We start from the raw sequence: 15,102 nt of genomic DNA, 5'->3' as shown, positions 1-15,102 counted from the left end.
TTTTTCCATTATAATCTCATAAAACCATTTTGGAATAACACAAAACAGTGCACACTGCAAGTTATTTTATTTTAAAGTAAATAGGAATTTTTAAGAGAATATTTTGTAGGTGCCAGTCTTCTTGGCCAATCTAGAAAACCTTTTTCTTTTTCCGTTTTTGTTTTTTTGTTGTTTTTTTTTTTAAGGAGATACCAGGGATTGCACCCAGGACCTTGTACATGGGAAACAGGCATTCAACCACTGAGCTACATCTGCTCCCCTGGGAGTGCTCTTTTTTTTTTTAAAGACCTGAAGAGAAAGAAGTAAATCTATTATGTGGCATGATGTAATTGTGACTTATTATCACTTAGACTGTATTTACTTATACAGGCTAATGAAATATATTTGTAGAAATTTAAGATTAAACTTTGAAACCCTACAATAACTTTTTTTTTTCCCCTGTAGGTGTAAAAAAGACATTCCAATGTGAGCTCTGCAGTTATACCTGTCCACGGCGTTCAAATTTGGATCGTCACATGAAAAGTCACACTGATGAGCGACCACATAAGTGCCATCTCTGTGGCAGGGCATTCAGAACAGTCACTCTCCTGAGGAATCACCTTAACACGCACACAGGTGCTGGATAAGAGTTTTGAGGACCGGGATATGAACTCTACCTTTTCCCCTACAACATAGCAAAGGTTAAAATGTGGGGTTTAAGTCTCATCCTAGTTCGCTCCAGCAGGAAATTAAAGAAGAAAGTTTTTTTTGTAATCTTGATTTTGTTGTAAGCAAATTGACTTCATTATAGACAAATGTAAAGAAAATTTAGTGGAAAATAATCTAAATTATATAAGGATGGTGATCTGGGGGGAAAAGCTATTTATGATAATTGACCTGGAATATTTCCTGAAAACATTTCTTTTGTGTTACTATGGTTCTAAACCAAGATGATAAAAAATGACTCCAGAAAGTGCTAGGCAACAAATGCCAGGCACTATGAAAAAATCATTAGGTAGTGAAATCCAACCTTGGTAAAAAACCATGGCATTTTCTGTTTCTGATTGTTTGATTTCAAGGAAGATTAGTAATTCATAAACTGGGAATGAAGAGTTTAAGGATTTGCTACATGATTCATTCCGACATTTCATACCTTTATTTGTCCAAGCTCCACACACACTTTAATACGGTGTTTAGAAGTTCTAATTAGCTTCATGTTGGCTATGGCCAGGTCCCAGAAGCTCAATGACGTGGAGGGACGCTGTATACTGGAGCTCTCTTTAAGCTCTCTTCTAGGCTCTTCGTACTTTTCTGTTTTTGACACTTGGCTATGAGAGCTAACAATAAAACTTCTTCTTTCCTAATTTTTCATGCAGAATAAGTTTCCTCTGTTCAGATTCTCCACCCTCATCTTACATGATGACAATTTTGGTTGGTTTGCTGTGCTGCTCATCAGATAAGCATGATCTAGGGGTATTATAAGCAGTATACTTTGCAGTAATATTTTCTTGACTAATGTCTTTTCAGAATCTCCCTAGTTTCTATTCAGATACTTAATAATATAGTTTATTTGGTAATTTGAAGGCATTATGACAAGGGCATATGACTAAGTAAGAGCTGTGGACCACCATGATGGACTTCCCAAGATGGGAGTGCCTTGATCTGGGCACCATATGTCATGATCTGGTCCTCTGCTTTGAAAATAAGTTCAGTTCTGTTCATTTACCCAGAGCTGATTTGGCAGGACTGCTTCATACTAACCAAACACACAAGGTATCAGAGTATCAGCAAAGTATCAGAGATTATTAGATTATAGTGAGGAACATATGTTTTCGTTTACTAGATGAAGTTGTATTGCAATCGAGGGAATTCTCTTAGATATGTCAGGATGCCATAACAACTGAAAAGTGGCTCAGTGAGCATAGACTTTGAGCAGAAGGACATAGGTGGGCATGTGATACAACTGGATGAAAATCCCTGCCCCACAGCAGTGTCTACCTATTTCCTAATTGCCATGCTTTTGTCTAAAGACACACATCTTTTTCTCTCCTCTGAATGGTATTGGGTTAATATAGACAGTTTTTGTTTTTCATCTTACCTTGTCCTAACTGAGATGGAGGCGCTTTTCCTTCTCTTGTACCATCAGACTACATTTTTCGCAGACAACTCTGTCCTTCATTCCTATATCCTCAGTGGTACTAAAGAAGCAAATTGATTGAGCATGTGAACATTCCTTGGAGTTTCTTTGTTACTATCATATTCCAATCACTCTTCCCTCTCCAGGGTTCTCTTCAGTCTCTGGGAGAATCATTTATGTAGATGCCTGGTCCCATTCATTACATTGTGACTGTCTAATTCCATTCTCAGAGGGAGGATTTCCTTCCGTTTTAGAGCTTAGGACCTTTCTGTCACCCTTAACATATCCCTGCCTGCATCCCACAATTACAGATGGTCTATTTTTCTTAATAATAGTCTATGAAAACAGAACTGTGTATGGCTGTCACCTTTCTTTTCTTTTCCTTTCCTTTCCTTCCCCTTCCTCTCTTCCTTCCTCTCTTCCTTCCTTCCTTCCTTCCTTCCTTCCTTCTTTCCTTCCTTCTTTCCTTCCTTCCTTCCTTCCTTCCTCCCTCCCTCCCTCCCTCCCTCCCTTCCTTCCTTCCTCCCTTCCTTCCTTCCTATCCAATTTTATTGATGCATATTAATAAAGCATACAGTTCATCCAAAATGTGCAGTCATTGATATCTGGTCTAATCAGATAGTTATTAAGTGATGAAGTGCATTCATCACTTCAGTCATTAATAGAGCATTTTCATTATTTCAATAATAATAATAAAAACATAATCTCTGTCACACAACATAAAGTGGCTAGAGAAGATCCAGGCTCCTAAAGTAATCAGTTATGTCATGGGCCTACTCTGTGAGGGTGTATTAAAAACACTAAAATTCTTTCAGTGAGGAAAAAAAATAGAGGGTCTGTTCATAAAAATGTTTAGAATAATTGACATTCACATCATTGGATATTACATATAGATGTTTGAAATGTGTTTAAATCACGTAAAAAGTGATACTATTTTCAAAGCCTTTGATAAACCTTTGGAACATCTTATCAAAACCAGTTTATATAGAAAACAAGCTAGTATGTTTATATTTAAAAATAAAAAACCCCAGAATACCTCCAGAATATGGACAACCTCATGGTCTTTATGTATAGTTGCTTTCTTCCTTTCTTTCTTTGTTGCCTTTCCTTTCCTTCTACCTGCACCTCCTCATGGTTTATGTATAGTCTTTTTTTTTTTTTTTTTTAGATTTATTTCTCTCCCCTTTCCCGCCCCCGTTGTCTCCTCTCTCTGCACATTCACTGTGTATTCTGTGTCCACTTGCATTCTTGTCTTGGGGCCCGGGAAACTGTCGCTTTTTTTGTTGCATCATCTTACTGTGTCACCTCTCCATGTGTGCAGCACCACTCCTCGGCAGGCTGCACTTTTTTCGTGTAGGGCAGCTTTTTCGGGATGCACTCCTTGCACAACCCCTGCACTGCATGGGACTCCTTGTGCACAGCAGCACTGCATGTGGGCCAGCGCACCACACAGGTCAGGAGGCCCTGGATACTGAACCCTGGACCTCCTATATGGTAGGCAGACACTCTACCTGTTGAGCCACAACCGCTTCCCTGTATAGGTTTTTTTTTTCCTCTCCCAACCCCCCCCCCCCCCCAGTTGTCAGCATTGTGTCCATTCGCTGTGTATTCTTCTGTGACCACTTCTATCCTTATCAGCAGCACTGGGAATCTGTGTTTCTTTTTATTGCGTCATCTTGTGTCAGCTCTCTGTGCGTGTGTGGTGCCGTTCTTGGGCAGGCTGCACTTTCTTTCGCACTGGGTGGCTCTCCTTATGGGGCACACTTCTTGCCCATGGGGCTCCCCTACGCGGGGGACACCCCTGCATGACAGGGCACTCCTTGCGCGCATCAGCACTACGCGTGAGCCAGCTCCACACGGGTCAAGGAGGCCCGGGGTTTGAACCGCGGACCTCCCATGTGGTAGACGGACACCCTGACCACTGGGCCAAGTCCATTTCCCCCGTATAGTCTTAACACAGTAAGATTTGATGAGCAGAGGGGTCGCAAGTCAGATAACTATTAGTTCTTTGATGTGTACTTGATAAAACATCAAGGTATATAAAAGGTGTTTGGTATTTTTCATAAAGGATAGAAAGAGAATGGTGTTTCTGTAAACTTGTAATCCATAATGACAAGAATATTTACAGTGTAGGGACAAGAAGGATTTTGTATTCAAAGGCAGCAAATTCAGATGGATAGTGAAGAGAAGCTAAATGCTGGCACACGTTTCTAATATTCTTGGGTTAATATTGTAAAGATCAATTGGGCCCTCCCATCTCTTTTGAAGCCACTCTCACATTGTTGCAAAGTTGGTAGGATGACCAGGATCTAACCTCATGCAGCAGTCGTGCATTGCACGTTGAACTCTATTCTATGAACCTGTGCCCTTGATGTTGTTCTTCCTGTTATGTCCTCCTTTCTCTAGGTACTCGTCCTCACAAGTGCCCAGACTGTGACATGGCCTTTGTGACCAGTGGAGAATTGGTGCGGCATCGTCGTTACAAACACACCCATGAGAAGCCATTTAAGTGTTCCATGTGCGATTATGCCAGTGTAGAAGTGAGTATTCAGCTCATTGTTAATACCTCTCAGGTAGACCATGATTCCAGTATGAGGATATAAAAATACCCAACAGTAATTCAGTACTCATTACCTGTTTAAAGTCTTAGCAAGTAGAAGAAAACTTCTTGATGAAGGCGTGTATACCAGAAACCTGTAATAAACTCTTCCTAACTAGCACTGAAATAGGAAACATTCCCATTAAAATCAGGAGCAAGACAAGAGATCCAGTCTCACTGTTTTTATTTCATTGTTATACTGGAAATCCTAGCCAATGGGATAAAATTAAAAATGAATTTTAAGTGGAAGGTCAAAACTATTATAGACATTTGCTTGCCTAGAAAATCCAAGAATATCAACTGAAAAACTTAAGAGCAGTAAGAGTTCAGTCAGGTGACCAGATACAAGATAAGTATACACAAATTAGCAACAACATGATGTAGGGACAAACTGAACCAAAACAAACACACATAAACCCTTATGAAGAAAACTTCACCTACTTTTCCCAAGGACACGAGTAAATGAAGAGGCATTTTAAATTCTAAATTCCAACCAGAACTGTAAATATGAATGATTAAGGAGTTTTGGGGGGGGAAAAAGAAAGGGGGCTTTTGCTATTGTGTTTTATTATATAGTAAATGAAGACAGTGTAAAATTAGGAATAAACAGCTTATTGGAATGGATGGATCCTCGCACACAAAGTAATTTAATATGTGATAAAGGAGGTAAGTCTGGGGAGAAAGGGACTGTTATTTTACCACTTAAAGTGTGTGGAAATCTGCATTATGAATGCAAGGTTTTTTATTAAAATTTGAACAGTATAAAATTTCAAAGCAAACTTTAGTGCGTGCTCAAAGTACTTCTTAGAATCAAGTATGAAAGTCACTGTTTCAGGCAAAAGGTACTAGTCAGAGGCTAAAAGCATAGTCAGTGATGAAGAAGATAAATGAGAGACCACTGAAGCCTGGCCTGTCTAGGAAATGCTGTTGATAGGATGTGAGGGTGAGGGGAATTAGAATACATGTTAATTCAGATTCAGAATTCAGAAGAAAAGTTATCCATAAATGGGATTCTTTTTAAATTATTATGGAAATAGTCAAATGTATAGAGGGAATAGTATAATAAAACCCCATGTGCCTGCCATCCAGTTTAAACAATTATTAATAATAACCAGACTTAACTCATCTATACTCCTATCCATTTACTGCCTTCCTTTGGATTATGATATGGATTTGAGTAAAAAAGTTTATGAATAATGAAGAAGAAATATCTTTCAGACTTTCTATGCATTCTTAATTTAAGTGCTTAAAATATAAGCTTTTGTGCCCAACCAACAGTGCTCATGTTACAGTCTTTGTTAACAGAAATGTGTAAGAGGTTTGACTGCTTTCATTTTCAGGTCAGCAAATTAAAACGTCATATACGCTCGCATACTGGAGAGCGTCCATTCCAATGCAGCTTGTGTAGTTACGCCAGCAGGGACACATACAAGCTGAAAAGGCACATGAGAACCCATTCAGGTAGGACTCCTCCTTTTCATGTTATATTGATGAGCTAGCTGCTTTTCAGTGATTCCCATGGGACCCTATAAACCACCACTTGTCCCCATTATTTACCTGAACAGAAGACTGGCAAGAAAGTAGTGTATAATTGAAAAATGTGTCTTTGGCATATTTCTGAATTTATTTTTCTAAATACATATTAGGGAATGGATTGTTTTGTTCAACTTGAGCTTTTATGTAATGATACTTTTTTCTTTCTTTTTTTTTTAAGGGTAGGTACTGGAGATTGAACCCAGTACCTTTTATGTGGGAAACAGGCATTTATCCACTTGAGCTACACCCACTCCCTGCAATGATAATGATACTTTTGAGGGAGAAATAAAATGTAAAAATGTTTTAGAAAAAGTCTATATAGAGTACCTGCCCTAACTTGTTCAGTTTCTTTAAGCACTATCTTTTCCTACAAAGAAAAACTTATAGGTTCTCTTGTCATTCCCATCTACTCTCCCCCAAAGGTAAGCATTGCTGTAGTAATGACTCTTTTTTTGATATGAAGGACTGGGTAGAGCAGAGGTAGGTAGAGCAGAGGTGATCAGCAGCAGTTCAGGATGTGTTTGCCATCTCTAAAGATAGGCATGAGCAGGGCAGTGGCTCTGAGCCCTGGCCTCAGCCTTCTGAGTAAGACCTCTAGATTCTATGTGCAACTTAGCATATCTGCCACCTGAATTACCCTCCATTTAAATTATGGTATTCATTTATTTAAACTTGTTCATTCTATATTTCCTTTTAAGGAGAAAAACCTTATGAATGTTATATTTGTCATGCTCGGTTTACCCAGAGTGGTACCATGAAGATGCACATTTTACAGAAGCACACAGAAAATGTGGCCAAATTTCACTGTCCCCACTGTGACACCGTCATAGCCCGAAAAAGTGATTTGGGTAAGTAGATTCCATTAGTGACAGGTGGAAAAAATCCTTTGAAGATTTGTGAAAATACAAGAACCATAAATGGCTTCGCTGTCTGATTCTTAAAGTTTTCTATATGTAAATATCCGGTCACTTAATTAAGCTGTTGGTTAGCTGCTGTATTTTCCTATCTTCTTTTTCTTCACTGCAGCCAGGCCACAATATTCTATCCTAGATATAGCGCATCTTTAAGTTAACGGGAACTGCACGAGTAGGAAATAGAGTTCATTTGGTAAAGTTAAAGTTCTCCAAATAGGGAAGTGACATAGTATGATTAAAGTCTTCCCCCTCGGGAAATGGATGTGGCTCAAGTAGTTGGGCTCCCATCTACCATTTAGGGGTCCAAAGTTCGATGCCCAGGGTCTCCTGGTGAGGGCAAGCTGGCCCACATGGCAAGCTGGCCCACACAGAGTGCTGGCCCACGTGGAGAGCTGGCACAGCAAGATGACACAATAAGAGACACAGAGGAGAGACAATAAGAAGACGTAGGAGAACAGGGAGCTGAGGTGGCGCAGGAGAGTGATCACCTCTCTCCCGATTTTCCGAGCTGCCTAATGAAAATATAAACACACAGAGAAGAACACACAGCAAATGGACACAGAGAGCAGGCAACAGGGGAGTGGGGGAGGCAGTGGAGATAAATAAATCCTTTAAAAAAAAGAAGTCTTCCCCCTTTAGGTTTAAGTCTAATTTCCTTCCCAGCCAACGTTTTTTTTTTTAAGATTTCTTTATTTATCCCCCCTGCCGCCCCCTTCATTATTTTGTGCTTGCTGTCTGCTTTCTGTGTCCATTTGCTGTGTGTTCTTCTCTGTCTGCTTGTCTTCTCTTTAGGTGGCACCAGCAACCGATCCTGGGACCTTCCAGAGTGGGAGAGAGGTGCTCAATCTCTTGTGCCACCTCAACTCCCTGGTCTGCTGTGTCTCTTCTTGTCTCTCCTCTGTCTCTCTTTGTTGTGTCATCTTGCTGTGCCAGCACTCCACATGGGCCAGCTCTCCACATGGGCCAATTTGCCTTCACCAGGAGGCCCTGGAAATCGAACCCTGGACCTCTTGTATGGTAAACAGGAGCCAAATCACTTAAGCCATAGCTGCTTCCCCGCAGCCAACCCTCCTGAAGAATTAAAGCTCTCACAGTCTTCTGTTTCTCATTTCCTACTTTTACTGCCAGCCCTCCAGTAAAGTAACTCTTGCTAAGATCACTCATGATCCTACATGACTAAATGGAGTGAACATTCAACTCGCCATCTTACTTGATCTCTTAGTAGCAGCATTTGTCTTGGTCAATTCCACCCCCCATCCTTAAAACACTTTCTTCCCTTGGGTTCCATGGTCCTGTATCCTGTTGGTTTTCTTCTTACTTCTCAGCCTGCTCTGTTTTAACCCTTTTCTTCTCAGTGGCCTTAAATGTTAGATTTCTTTTCCTTTTTTCTTTTTCCCTTCATTTTCCAAACATACCCCCCATTCCCCCCAGCCTCCATTCTTTGGTAACCTCCAGTCTTCTTTCTTTCTGTGACTTTGCTATTTCTAGTCACCTCTTACAGTGATAGTATACAATATTTGTCTTTATGTGCTTTGCTTGTTTCACTAAATATGATTTATTCAAGGTTCTTCCGTGTTGCAGCGTCTTCATAACGTCATTCTTTCTTATAGCCGAATAATAATAGTCCATTGTGTATGTATCACATTTTGCTTATCCATAAATGTAAGATTTTTTGAAGACATGACTTTTATTTTTTTGCCTTAGTGTTCTCACAGTTCCCATGGTCTTAGTCAAATCCTAATCACTCCTAAACTTTTGTTCCTACTCCAGATCTTTTCCTTTGCGTTTATTGTATCACTGTCATCCCCATCCCTACATTGATATCACTGTCATTTCAAATTCGAGAGACCCAAAATTGAATGTCTAAAATCCCTCTTCCCCTTACCACAAGCATAGTTTGTTCTTTCTTAGACCCTCTTCCACTGTACCATGTCTTGGTAAATGGCCCACCACCCACCTAGTTTTCCAAGTCAGAAACTGGAGGTCATCCCTAACCCCACCTTCCTCTTCCTTCCTCAACATTCAATCATTGAATCCTATTGGTTCAACTTGCCAGGTCTCATACAAGTTCTTCCTTCCTTCCATCTCCATTGCCATCACCCTTGCCTAAACCACCACCTTCTCTCACCTGTTCTGTTTCAACAGTCTTAACTGGTCTCCTCACATCTCTTGTTCCTCTTAATTCATTTTCTATATAGCAGCCAGAGTAATTTTTTCAAGAAGCAGGAAAAAATTTATTATTAATTTGTTGACATGTTTCTTTGTGTTTTCACAAGTTAGACCTGGCTTTGTATTTTGCTTTCAGGTGTCCACTTGCGAAAGCAGCATTCCTATATTGAGCAAGGCAAGAAATGCCGTTACTGCGATGCTGTATTTCATGAGCGCTATGCCCTCATCCAGCATCAGAAGTCACACAAGAATGAGAAACGCTTTAAGTGTGACCAGTGTGATTACGCTTGCAGACAGGTAGGGATCTTCAGAGTTAGAAAGCACTTGATGCCTCTTTGGTGTCAGGATTTATCAAATGACTTTTACGTATCTCCTGTGGGGGCTGTTTTTAAAACTGTGTTTTTAAAGCTGTCAACAAAGTCAAAGGTCATTCTCCTTAATTGTATCATCCCAGTCTTCAGTCGGTATTATATTCAGTCACAGCTTACTTCACCCTGATGCAAACTACCAGCTTCTTTCTCAAAGATCTCTGGAAATTAACTGCAAAACTAGAAGGAGAGAGGAAGAATCTTGTCCTAGGGCATGATGCTTGGGGAGGGAGCTAGAGATGCAACCCAGCAGGAGTGAGCAACTTTATCATCTCAGCAAGCAGTGTTGAACCTAGATCTGTGGGTGAGAAGGGCCTGTCAACCACTAGCCTGCAGGCAGGGGCTAGGGAGCAGCCAGACTCTGAGGCCTCTTCAACCACTGGCTCTGTTTCAGGAGCGGCACATGATTATGCACAAGCGTACCCACACTGGGGAGAAGCCTTATGCCTGCAGCCACTGCGACAAGACCTTCCGCCAGAAACAACTCCTTGACATGCACTTCAAACGCTACCATGATCCCAACTTTGTCCCTGCAGCCTTTGTCTGTTCTAAGTGTGGGAAAACATTTACACGTCGGGTAAGGGTCAAAACTTCATTTCTCCTACTAAGGTCAGTTGTTCCACTAAGGTAATAAACACAGAGATGGTCTGTTGTTTGTAAAGAGCAGCCCCGGGCTAGAGGGTTCTCGCCATGTATGAACCCTCCTACTGATGGAGAACCCACTATCTTTGAGTAGATCTGATTGTTTAAAGTAATTACCTTAGGTGAATTGAAAACTGCCCCCCCCATCCCACACCTTTGGTCTTTCCTAGAGCCCCCTTGTTAGGTCTGCACAGGACAGGGAGCTGTTCTGGTATTCCCCTGCTTCCTCCAGCCAGCAGGATGCTGAGCCTTTCCTCAGAGCACTCAGCCTTGTTTTCTGAGGTGTTCTTCTCTGACTCTAGTCCAGATTGAGACTAGTCCCTCTAAATGGAAAGAGCATGCTTGACATGTGTAGCAGATACCAGGATGTTCAGTCTTTATGTGGATACCTCCCCCACCCCCCCAAGTGTGACATTATTAAAATAAAGCAAACTTCCAATTTTGTCACCTTGATCTTAGCTTTTGTAGTAATATGAAAGAGGGTTTTGTTCCTTTTGTTAGAACACCATGGCAAGGCATGCTGATAATTGTGCTGGCCCAGATGGCGTAGAAGGGGAAAATGGAGGAGAAACGAAGAAGAGTAAACGTGGAAGAAAAAGAAAGATGCGCTCTAAAAAAGAAGACTCTTCTGACAGTGGTAAGTGGCCTGTTTTCTTGATATTAGTTACACATGACAGATTTTGGTCCCCCGTTTCCAGTTTATGAATGTATGCATGTATGTACATTTGTGTGTCTGTATGTATTTACAGCAGTATTTAGTTTATTCCTGGGTTAAATTTTCTTTTCTTTTTCCCTCTTGGCATCCCAGTGCTCAGTAGTATCTTATATGCTATGTTCAGTTAAATCCAAAGCAAAATTAATGTCTTTACTCAATAGCATATATGAAGTTCTCAAATTAGTCATCTTCTAAGGCCAGCAGAGTTTCTCCTCTATGTTTATAACTTTTACATTTAGGAAGCTGGTCTAGATTTGAGCAATGAATCTAATGGACATGAAGAAGGTTGCTTAAGCATCTTGACCAGCTTACGGTTTGACTGCCTGTGTCAGCCTAACCTTGAGATGTGTTCATCAAATCAGTTAAGGTCAGCTTTTCCCTTCCTACCTTTCCTCTCCATTTATAATTTAAAATCTTGTCTATTTTCCTACTGTTGATGTTCTTTGGGGCGTTCTTTGTCTTTTCAGTCTTGAAATCCAGGCATGCTTAGAGATGTTCAGCCTCATTAAGAGGGAGGGAGGACAAGAGTCTTGGTAATTTGGGAGTCACATTTGATCACAGATACATGTTCAAAATTATTGGATTCTATAATGTGGATACTGGGTTACTGGCACTCAGGTGAGAAGGGCACATCTATGACTAGAGATTTAAGATTTTTATGGAAAAACATATAGAGGAATTTTGTTTATTAGAATTACTTCCTCAAAAACACCGTTAGACTGGAGAGACTATAGATGGTTCCTAATGTATTTCTTAGTGACTCCTCATTTTACCTTCTGCATTTTTTGTTAATAGCAACAGTGGAAAGAAAAGGAGAGCAGTTTTAAAGAATTTCAGTGACTTGATTAATTTTTACTGTAAAATATACTGATGAACGTTGTTGTTTTTTTATTGTGGTAACTTCTGCAACACAAAATTTCACATTTTAACCACTTTAATGTGTGTAATTCATTGTTCTTAATTACATATGTAATATTGTGCTGCCATCACCACCGTGCATTACCCAAAACTTTTTCATCAACCTGAAGCACTATTTTTTTTATATTTAGATCTGTAGCAAGAACCCTTTTGTTTTTTTGTTGAATCTTGTTTATTTTAACAGGCCTTCACTTGGATATTCAGAACTCTGACATTTTCTGGGATAATATTCTCCCAGTAAACAAGCATAATTTTGCGTTTTTTAGTGAAAAATCTATTTTAAGCAGTTGTTCTTCAGTCACTGGATTTTAAGTATGCTTCCTTTAAAATTTCAATTTGCATAATTTAAATAAAAGCATACCACCTTTTCCTGAGAATCTTTGTGGGGTCCCTTTGTTTAGCTAAGAAATTACTGCCATGGACTATCAAAAACCATCAGTGAATGTCAGAAGGCTCCAAATACTGCCAGTGATCTGTGGATAGCCCTAAGCTTGGGAATCCCTGAAGTTACTCTTAGTTGCAGAGCTTCTGTTCCGTACCGTTCTTTCTCCTGGTACTGCCATGTTTACTTCTGTGGTTCATCTGAACCTGGCAACAAGGCACCTTCACTCCCTACTAATTGTACTTCCCCAGAAGCATCTTTAGGCTGGAGAGATTATCAGTGGTCCCTAGTAGATTTCTACAGTTCTTTTTGTCTTCTGCCCTGCTGATTAGTAGAGCACAGAGTTTAGTTCTGGGCCTTGTACCTAGTGTTTCTTTATCTCTCCTGGGGAAATAGAAGTCAGACTGAACTTATATCCCACTGTTGATGAAAGCCATGCAGACACATTTTCCTGATCCAGAATTTTTGCCTGTTGGCCATTCACAGAGTCTACTGTTATTTTCACTGCTTTTTTTGCCAAAATCTCTCCAAGCTTATAAGTCTTTGACCCTATTAAATACCTTTTTCTTTGTGTGCTTCTCCCTCAAGACTAAATTTGTTTAGTTTTCTAGGCATCAGGCCAACTTAGGCAATAGGGGGCTTGAGTTAGTTCAGCAGGGAAGCATCTTTTTTGACACACTGCCATGTATCAGTATGTTTTCCCACATTTTCCCATAGGATTTAGTCATTTGACAAATAAGGCAGTTTGTCCTGATGATCAAAAATTTATCCACAGATCCCTACATTTAAACAGTTAGTTTCAGAGAAAGAATGTGTATAACTTGTGCTTCTTGTAGGAATGTGGGCAGTGTACAATTCAGAGATTGGGGAGACTGTTTATAAATGCCTGCAGGTGTGATTAGCAGAAAGGGCGCCAAACTTGAGATCATGGGTTTGAATTCTACCTGCTGTGGTTCAGCTCTGCCTTGTAGATCACTTAGTTTCTTGTTTATAAAATGAGTGTACTCTTATTTCAGTGTAGTGAAGATTAAATGAAATAATGGAAAATTTTTAAATTGAGATATACAATATAAATAAAAGCCGTGTTTCTGTAGAACAGTATAGCTTAGAAAGCATGATTGCACGCCTTGTCTCAATCCTTTTGATCCCTAAATTCCTATGAAGTGGAAGTGCTATACAGGTACCCAAGGAGACTGAGGTGTGGTCATTTGCCTCAAGTCACATAGCTAGAGGAGATCTAGGGGCACAAAGCCACATCTGACTCCAGGTCAGTGTTCTTTCTACAATAGTTCTTTTTATGTATCACTTATTTTATCAAGGTGGAGACAGCTAAAGCAGGAATGGGCCATTGGGCCTGGTATAACAGAATTCAATTAAGTCCAAAAACTTGGCCTTTAAAAAAGAAAAAAGAAAAAAAAAAATTAAAAATCCCAAAAGAAGTCTTGCTATTTATCCTAGTAATTAGGACTTTGTAATGCATTAAGAATTTCTTTCTTGTACACACACACACACTACCACCACCACCACCCCCGCCAGATAAGCAAGACCACGTCTTCACAGGTCCACCTCAGGTTTAATGTTCTGCTTTATGTGTAGTAGTTGGAGGGAACATTTGTTTTATTTTCAACTTAAATACTCTTTTGTGGTTTTGTTAAATAATTGGTTTAAGATGGAGTTGCTTCTAAGAATTTGAAACCCCATATTCTGAGGTCTGAAGCTAAAAGAAAAAAGATCCAGTGACTTGCTTCACTTACGTAAAATGTGAATAATAGTATTCAAGTTGATTTGCTTAATTCTGCCACAGTATCACTTACATTAATGCTGATAACAATTATTACAGTAAAAGCATTTTTAAATGGGCTTTTCTCAATAAAAAAATAAGAATATAACAAATATATATATTATATGTATAATATAACATTCACAAAATGTTATTTATGTGTCTTTTAATTTTCTTCTGCCACTCTTCTTGCCTCACCCCCTCTTCTTCCTAATATCATGAGAAGAAAATGCTGAGCCAGACCTTGATGACAATGAGGATGAAGAGGAGGAGACTGCTGTGGAAATTGAACCGGAGCCAGAGCCACAGCCTGTAACCCCAGCACCACCACCCGCCAAAAAGCGGAGAGGACGGCCACCCGGTAGAACCAACCAGCCCAAACAGAACCAGCGTAAGTTGCTTGTCTCACTTAGAGCTCAGTAGGCTGGCACCCTCTCCCAGCATGTGGGGGAGCCAGATGAGTTCTTGTTCTTTGGGGACATGGGAACCAAGCCATGAGAACAAGTTGGGAATAAACTCTCCAAAAGCGTCTTCTTAGGAGTTTTTACTAGGGAACATCAGAGGAAGTCTCTTGAGAGGCCTGTTACATGAGTGAAGAAGGGCAGAAGGTGCTTATGTTCTACAAGACGGGTATTAATGTGGGGGAGGGTTTCGCAGAAAGCCATAATCAGTCACCTGGCAGAGTGGAGGTGGCCGTGAATAAAGAGCCGAATTTCTCCAGGTGGAGGGATAAAGCAATTTCTATGCCAAGATCGTCCATCCTGAGAAGTTCGGGGCCTGTGAATTCAAGTGCAGGCTCCTGGCTTACCTAGGGGGCACGGTGGAGGTGTCTGCAGGCTCTAGGGAACTCAGGTCTCTTCTACTTTCATGTCCCTAGATTTCCTTCCAAAAACTGACAATTAATTGCTGTGGAAGGCCCTCCCCGCCACCTTTTTTTTTCTTTTTAAGTGCAACCCTTAATCT

At 40.2% G+C, this 15,102-nt stretch overlaps 1 protein-coding gene across 4 annotated transcripts in view; it reads left to right on the top strand.

Moving 5' to 3' along the window:
- CTCF (CCCTC-binding factor) overlaps positions 1 to 15,102 on the top strand; it is a 45,471-nt gene that overhangs the window by 28,046 nt on the left and 2,323 nt on the right. Inside the window, exons 3-11 of one of the 4 annotated variants that reach the window (XR_011646287.1) lie at positions 445 to 615; positions 4,523 to 4,656; positions 6,056 to 6,176; positions 6,950 to 7,099; positions 9,471 to 9,631; positions 10,097 to 10,279; positions 10,846 to 10,981; positions 11,299 to 11,426; positions 11,527 to 11,677. Coding sequence is in view for 3 of the 4 variants with exons in the window: in XM_058279851.2 (XP_058135834.1) it covers positions 445 to 615; positions 4,523 to 4,656; positions 6,056 to 6,176; positions 6,950 to 7,099; positions 9,471 to 9,631; positions 10,097 to 10,279; positions 10,846 to 10,981; positions 14,363 to 14,530 (1,224 nt within the window). In the remaining variant the exon portion in view is untranslated. Of the gene's footprint in view, positions 1 to 444; positions 616 to 4,522; positions 4,657 to 6,055; positions 6,177 to 6,949; positions 7,100 to 9,470; positions 9,632 to 10,096; positions 10,280 to 10,845; positions 10,982 to 11,298; positions 13,788 to 14,362; positions 14,531 to 15,102 lie in introns of those variants that run through there. The other 3 variants (XM_004459681.5, XM_058279851.2, XM_023589157.3) reach the window with 3 other exon arrangements.

Source organism: Dasypus novemcinctus, chromosome 18 (assembly GCF_030445035.2).
Source record: "Dasypus novemcinctus isolate mDasNov1 chromosome 18, mDasNov1.1.hap2, whole genome shotgun sequence".
NCBI classification, from domain to species: domain Eukaryota; kingdom Metazoa; phylum Chordata; class Mammalia; order Cingulata; family Dasypodidae; genus Dasypus; species Dasypus novemcinctus.
The sequence above is the reverse complement of the archived record's forward strand: the minus strand, read 5'-3'. Positions and strand labels throughout refer to the sequence as shown.